General features: G+C 53.7%; 1 protein-coding gene across 2 annotated transcripts; it reads right to left on the reverse strand.

The window, feature by feature from the left end:
- Positions 1-3381: 3381 nt before the first annotated feature.
- Positions 3382-7125, reverse strand: Tppp3 (tubulin polymerization promoting protein family member 3). Of its 2 annotated transcripts, none has more exons than XM_031341176.1 (4): positions 6975-7125; positions 4319-4512; positions 4051-4204; positions 3382-3918 (listed from the first exon to the last, which is right to left on the reverse strand). In XM_031341176.1, the coding sequence occupies exons 2-4, from the start codon at positions 4504-4506 to the stop codon at positions 3730-3732; spliced, it is 531 nt and encodes a 176-aa protein (XP_031197036.1). In that variant the 5' UTR covers positions 4507-4512; positions 6975-7125; the 3' UTR covers positions 3382-3729. The 2 variants fall into 2 exon arrangements, with proteins under 2 accessions (XP_031197036.1, XP_031197035.1); XM_031341175.1 differs by having other exon boundaries at positions 6965-7122.
- Between the last annotated feature and the right edge of the window lie 301 nt (positions 7126-7426).

Here is a 7426-nt window from a genome sequence, read left to right on the forward strand (position 1 = left end):
CCCATTTGGCCATTCTTTCCTTCTGCCCACACAAATTGTTGGCAGTTGGTCCTAGGCATCATTTCACACAGAAACATTTGATTGAAAATGTCAGAAAGGGAAAAATAGTGGACACTTTTCAGTGTCATTTGAGGCTGTGACGGCAAGTCACAAAAGAACATCTGTCACTGTCTTTTATGTTAGAAGAATTTCCAGAGACTCAAACGTTTGGAGTCCCCTGCCATAGTATAGTGCAAGTGTATACACTCTGGAGGAGCCCGGAGCCTGCTGAGACTCAGGTGACGGTCCTCAGAGATTGGTCTAAGGGGAGCTTGGAGTGAGAGCATGTGAGTGGATGTTGGGGTCCATGTGGGAGCTCTCGTGCAGTTGGGGTGTAGTGGGTGCCTCACAGATGAGGATGCTAACAGAAAGATGCAGAGCCTCGTAGACTGGGTGCAGAGTCTGGTGATCCCTGAAGGATCATGGGTCAGGGATACAGTGGGATGTGGTACCACGGGAGTCTGTGATAGGACATCAGTCTTTGCCTGGAGAATGCAAGGTCAGGAAAATGTCCCCAGAGAACAGTCCAATGAGACCTGAGAATTAGCAGGTTACTAGGCAAAGCATAGGACCAAGGGCAAGAACAAGAGGAGAGCTGCAGTTTTGCTGTGTCACAAAGGGAGTGGCACCTCTCCAGGGCTGGGAGGGCAGAGGAGCTCTCCAGCTGCATGGCTCCTTGCAAACTTCCCACTGAGGGGCGGGGCAGAAGGGTAGAGCTGTGCATTTAAAAGGCTTCTTCTATAAGGAGACTGGCTGACTGGAACAGGACAGGCTAAGCACAGAGAAGCTGGACAGCAGAAGCAGCAGGCGCAGGCCCACCCGAGGCGCAGCTTGTGAGCACGCCTGGGTTCAGTGTCATTTCACACTTGAGGACCATACATTCTTTGGTCCCGATAGGTCTGCTTCTATGTCAGCTTTCTCCAAAGCTGCCGATGTTGCCAGAAAACAAAATGTTGTCACTCTGATGCCTTGTCACCTATGTCACCTATGTCACCATGTCAGGAAGAGAGGCAAGGGGCTAACTCACATGCCATGCAGGGAAGGGAGCCTTGTGCCACACTGTGGGTTGTGAAGCCCCCATCTTTCTGAATTATAAATAAATCCACAGACACTTGGATTTATCTGTCTTTTCAAGAAGAGCCATAAGTGTTTGTATGTTCCACAAAAGCCAGCTTCTCTGTCTCCTTGTCCCACTAAGAAGTCTCCATAGAGCCTAACCCTTACCTAGGAAGGGGTGTGTGTGTGAGTTTTCACATTTTAGAAACAACTCAGGGCACAAACCACCCTGCTGTGCGAGCCACTGTGGGCAAACACGGCATTTCTTTGTACCATCCGCCTCTTCCTGCCTTTTGTGCAAGCATCTTATGGGGGGCAGCCCAGCATCTGTGCAGAGTTCCTCTAAGGAGAAGCAAAGAGCCTGGCACACTAAGCCACCCCCATGGTCATCGCCCTTTGTCACAGGAAATGGCTGGTACTGGCTCAGGCCATTCTTGGGCTGCTGGGCACTCCTGGGAAGTAAGTTCTCTCAGATTCTGATTTTTCCTGATGTGTCGTGTAGTCCCAGGGACAGGAGGTAGTTATTTAATGTCAAGGGAAAGGCCATCGTCACCATGCAGGGCTAGCTGGACCCAATTTGGAGGGCAGAGAAGAACCTCTGGAGTGAAGGAAAATGAGTGGAGAGGCTGACACTCTATGCCTGCCCTACAGTGAGAAGAAAGCAAGTCCAGTGTGCAACCAGTCAGGGAGGTCTCTGCCCAAACAGACTTCCCCACTGTAGAGAGGTGTTTAATGGGGTGTCCTTCCTGTCAGCTGAGCCTTGCTAAAGAAGGCACTCATGGATTTTAACCTCAGGAGTCTCCCTGGCCCTAGGTAAACCTTGAGCTGCTTCTGGTTCTATGTGCCTTTTCAAAGGAAACAAGGGATCTTTCCCCTACTACATGGAGTTTAGTTAGGGTCAGGCAATACCTTCCCCCTGTTTCTCCAAGCTATCCCACCAGTCACAGGAACAACAGGCTGCTGCCCGCCTCCTCATTAGCTGCCTTCCCTCCCCCACCCACCCCTGCAGCTCTAGCTGAGTGTGAGGCCCAGGGATGGACACAGGTAAACCCACTCGCTGTGACGATCTTTCAGTAAGTGGAAGCTGGAAGGATTTAGGATTTCCATAATGCTCCCTAACGTGAGGCTTGTGATTCAAGCAGATTTCCCAGGCTAAATGGAGGGACTGCTCCTTTACTGCTGGGGAGAGGAAAGCTGGAACTCTTCCTAGGTAGCTTTAGAGGGACATCCCAGTGAAGAGCCAGCCTCTGGCATCTGGGAAGCAGGTGCTAGCCTGGGCCCTCTGCTTTCCACCTAACCTTTCTGCATCCCTGTCTGTCTCACACCATTTGTCTGAGTGACTCTTCCCACGTTGTTGGGCTTAAGCCCAGCGTGAGCAGAATATCCCAGGACAGCCTGTGAGGATGGGGTACACAGAAAAGAAGTTACTGGCGAACTTGAGCCTCTGAAACCCAGAAGCTGCCCTCTGATGGACAGGCCCTAAGTCCACCAGCCTCCTTGTTACCACGGCAAGAAAGTGAAGCGTGTGCTTGGGAAGAGCTCTAGCCAGACACCAAGAACTCTGAGGCCTGATGACTGGAAGGGAACAGAATGGCCCCACCTTCCCCATCAGAATGGTGAACAGATGGGAAGGAGTCAGCCAGAAGTCCCTCACTGTGGGACACCAGGCTCATCACTGGCCACTAGGTCCCGGTGGTTTGTTTGTTTGCTTTTTTGAGAAACAGTGTTGGGGGCTTGCTGTTTCAGAGCAGGGCTGGCATGAAGATGAGGTTTATTGTTCAGGGCTCATCTGTTGAAATCTCTTTCTTCCCTACACCTCGGTTTCCTCAGCCATAGAGTTAGGGAATCATTTGTTTATTCTGTAGTTCTTTCTATCCCAGAATATTCTGAGATTCTGGGCTAGAGCCCAAAATGCCTTACCCTCCTAGCCCCCTGTTGGCAGCCATAGTGCTGAGGCCTAGCCCTGAGCCTCTGCCAAGGCTTGGTCTAGGTCAAGTCTGATGTTTCATCCTGTGCAAATGTTGAGAGCAGATTGAGGCCTTATTGATTAGACCAACAGGCTGTGATGTCATCGCCCTAGGGTCAGGGTCGAGTAAAAAGCTCTGCATCTCCCTAAGGCTGTCTTGGGCTGTCTGGCTCTGCTCTGCACTAATGGAAGACGATGGCATCTATCCTGGGCATGGCTGCCAATGGGATGGAAGAGCACAGCAGGGGGTGTGTGCAGGAGAGGATGATAGGGGGGGCTGCAGCATGAACTACCCCATCACTGCAGACTCAGTCAGTCCCTCCTGGTACAAAAGGTATCTTTATTGAGGTCTGGGTAAGAATTAGGCACTTGGCCAGAGCAGCAGCTTAAATATGAGGCAAGCAGGCAAGAGTCAGCCATGCCCAGGACCAGGCTGGGGCGGCAAGGACATAGGCGCTGACTCCAGACAGCCGTCAGGGCAGGGAGACAGGAGGAAGGGACACAGCAGTCTGGGTCAGAGGCCTGATGGGATGGCCCTGGGACTGGGCAGGAAGCTCTTGGTGGCAGATCCAGCAGGGAGGGGGCCAGGCTTTCTTGCTCCACGTGACCCTGAACCCCAGGCCTGGGCCTCCAGTTGGGGCAGCCTCCCTGGGGGGCTTTGGCAGGTGTCACTTCTTCACCTTGGCGTCATAGGTGCCTGCATTCTTGTAGGCACTCACGTAGCCACTGTCATCCAGGATGTCCTGCCGTCCGGCGATGCCCTTTCCCTTACCGCTCTCATCAAAGCGTTCTTTGTGGGAGCCCGTATACTTACTGGTGTCCGTCAGACGGTCTACAGCACCACCCGTTTTAGCTTTCTGTTTGGATAGAGTTCCCACAAAGTCATTCGAGAGGTAACCTGGCCCACCCACCCCCACTCCCGCTGAGATCCACCCTCACCTTACCCCCTCCCTAATCCATCTCAGTAGCAGGACTGGCAGGGCACTTACGGTGACACCAAGGTTGGCTGGTTCCTTGCCTGCTATCAGCTGGCAAATGGCATCAAAGGCCTCTTCCTTGGACTTCCCCTTGAACCGCTTGGTTGCCAGCTCTTCCAGGGCCTTCTTGAACTCCTCATAGTTGATTACTCTAGCAGATTTCGCCCTGCCAGGCACCACGTGCACCATAAGGATCCCCCCTTTTTACATCCTCCCTGATTCCAGCCCCTCAGGCCCCACTTTCTGGAAACATGAGACACAGGGGTTGCCTGGCGCTCACTTGACTTTGGAGAAGACGATGTCGACATCGGTGCCTGTTACAGCCTTTCCATCGGCCACCTTACAGTCCTTGCACAGCTTGGCCCAGTTCTTGCCGTTCATCTCTTGCCCACTGGCCTTGGGGTCACCATGGATGGCAAACTTCCGGAAGCTCTCCTCCAGCCCAGCTATGTCAGTGCTTGCTGCCATGCCACCCTGAAGGGATCCGCCTCAGTCACCTCCCAGCCAAGCCATTCCCACCTCCTCTACACCCAGAATACCCCCTCCTGCCTTCTCAAAACCTGTGAGGTCTGAGTTGGTGGCACGTCAGTCCCTCAGACAGGATTGGGTTGCCTAAGGGTTAGCACCTTGTGTCTGTCTATGCCCAGAGCTGAGGAAGAGCTACAGGCAGGAAGGTGCTGTCGCTCAGTGCCAGCCCTGGATGTCAACAGGACTCAGAAGATGAAGTCATAATGCCCAGGCCCTGGGAACAGAAGGGCACTGTCCAGAAAGACTGAGGACAACAGCTAGAGCCATGGCTTTGTCTGTCCCTGGCACAAAGCCGGGTTGGGTGGAAGTAGGGGTGGTGGCAGAAAAGCCTCCCTGAAAACTCCTTGTCAGTCTGGGTCAACGCCAGACAAGGGTGGTGTATGGGCAGGTGTGTAGCGAGGGCAGTGTCTCTGTAAAGGTCATGGAGACCTAGGGAGGCCCAGCCTAGGCCTGACAATGGAGCAAGAGCAAGGGCAGCGGTGCCTGCCCTAGGCAGGGGCGCAGCTGGCCCAGCCCTGGCCTTGTTACTATTTGCTGTTAAACAAAAACATGAGGGGAGCAGGAACTTGGGTCTGGCCTGGCCACAGTTTGTGAAGCCTGGAGACAGTTGCTAAGGGAGGGTGGTGCTCCTTGGAGACAGTTGCTAAGGGTAGGATGGTGTCAGGGCAGCTTCAGGGAGAAGCTCCCAGTGCTGCTGGGCTAGGCTGGGCTGGGCTGGGCTGAGGATCAGGGGCCCACGGGTGGGGCATGCCAGCACTCCCTAAGCCTAGGGCACAACCGTGGCTTCCTGGCCCCTTGCCACTGATTGAAGCTGTAGTTTCCAGTCTATGGAGCTTAAGAGTGGGAAACAAAGAAGCCTGGGTAGAGACTTGGATAGTAAGTAGCCCCTAAATTCTTCCATGGGGCCATGATCTTGGTGCCTCAATCCTTCACTGAAGCACAATCCCGTTGTCTACACTTTAGCCCTCTACTAAGATCTTCTTATCACAGCATGACACCAGTCCATGTTTCCAAGGCTCAGTTGTATTGAGCCCTGGCCTTCCACACCCTCTGCCTTGTACCCACTGACCATACCCACAGCCCTGCACTGAGGCTTCCTCCACCCATACCCAAAGCCTTGAATTTGGCCCCTTTCCCCTTTCTATCCCCATATAGACACTAAGACCCCTGCATAGAAAACCCCTCCCCAGCATGCCCACAGCCCTGCAGTAAAGTGCATGTCCTACTACAGACCCCCTGGCCACACCCTCCTCAGATCTCCACTGCAGATCTCTGACCACACCCTCAGCCCCACCCTGAAAGTCCCTCTCTAAATCAAACCCTGCACACACTTGCATCTCCATTTTGCATCCTTTTAACTCACATCCTGAAGACCCCAGCCACAATCACTAGCCGGAATCTGCATCCTTCCAAGGGTCCCTGGGCATACCCTTAGAGCATTCCCGTTCATCCAGATATCTACAGCTTCTGACACAGCCCTGCCTTGAAATCCCCCAGTCTATGCAATGACACTTCCATACTTCCATGCAAAGCATTGAACACCCACCACCACACACTCACAAGTTCCCTGACCACACCCTTAACACTCCCTCTTTACTCATATACTAGAGCTATTAACACAGACCTGCCCTAAAGCCCCTCAGAGTCTAACCAGCACTGGTATCACCATGCTCCTGCGCCATGTTAAGACATACCATCCACTGCAGCTTCCTGACCACTCCCTTGTTCTCAACCACCATCTTTACCTTGCCTCTTAGAAAAAAAAAAAAACTGTCCAATGACCACAACCTGGCCCCCTGAACAGCTTCCTCTTCGTCCATTACTAGTTGGTCCACACTGAAAGGCCTTTCCTGGTGACCACACCTACTCATCCATAAGTTGCAATTTTGAAGACTGAGAAACCCAGAGATCACACATTGCAAGTACCTCTGTGGGACCATAAATGGGGTATACCACGCCCTTTGCCTCTCCTGCCCGCCCGGGAACCCAAAGCCAAGGGTAAATGTGTCCAGGGGAGTTTAGCTACTACATGATGCTTTTCTGGAGGAAACGGAAGGATCCTGAGCCTATTGCTCACTCCTGTCTATGGGAAGATGGATTTGAGGGCTATTGAGGTGGAGCAGATTCATGGGCATGCTCTGGGGTCCTCAGACCCTGGACACAGTGATCATGCCTCTGAACTGAATCCGCTCGTCAGCTCCTGCTGGGACAGCTGCAGTCATCAATCAGCCTAGCAAGAAGGTGGGGGCAGGAGTGTGTGTGGAACCCTTGGGGCCAGGGCCGGGGTTGCTCAGCTGGTATCCTCAGCTGATACCATCCGAGGTTTGCTTCAGGCTGCTCCCACCCACCCCACCTTTTAGAGGATACGAATTAGGGTGGTCGATGTTGAATCTCCTACCGGCTTCTACCTCTTGGCTGCTCCTGAGCGTGCCTTCGGACAGGACCCAGGGACTGATGCTGGAGACCAGGAGGCTCCACAGCTCCGCTCCCTGCCGGCTCCGGGGCGGGACTGCAGCCCGGGCGGCTCCGTAGTATTATCCCCTGTTTCTCGGTCACCATAGAGACAGTGAGTCCCACCCCCTAGGCTGTCTCGGCGGGAGAGTGACCAAGGTCACGCTAGCTCCTCCCACCAGACCCCGCCCTATGTACTCTGTGGGCGCTGGGCCCGCAGAGTTGCAGCGACAGCCTTATCCTGCTCCTCCCCTTCAACCGCGGTCCTCAAGCGGCCAGAGCTGCCCTCTGCAGTCCTGGATGTCCTAGGATAGGAACTTCCATGGCCAATGGGAAAACAGCCCCACAAAGTTCCATTGGGATCCCCAACCCTCAAGGGACTTCTGAAAAAATCAACCTGAGATTGTCT

This window comes from Mastomys coucha, unplaced genomic scaffold (genome assembly GCF_008632895.1).
Source record: "Mastomys coucha isolate ucsf_1 unplaced genomic scaffold, UCSF_Mcou_1 pScaffold22, whole genome shotgun sequence".
NCBI classification, from domain to species: domain Eukaryota; kingdom Metazoa; phylum Chordata; class Mammalia; order Rodentia; family Muridae; genus Mastomys; species Mastomys coucha.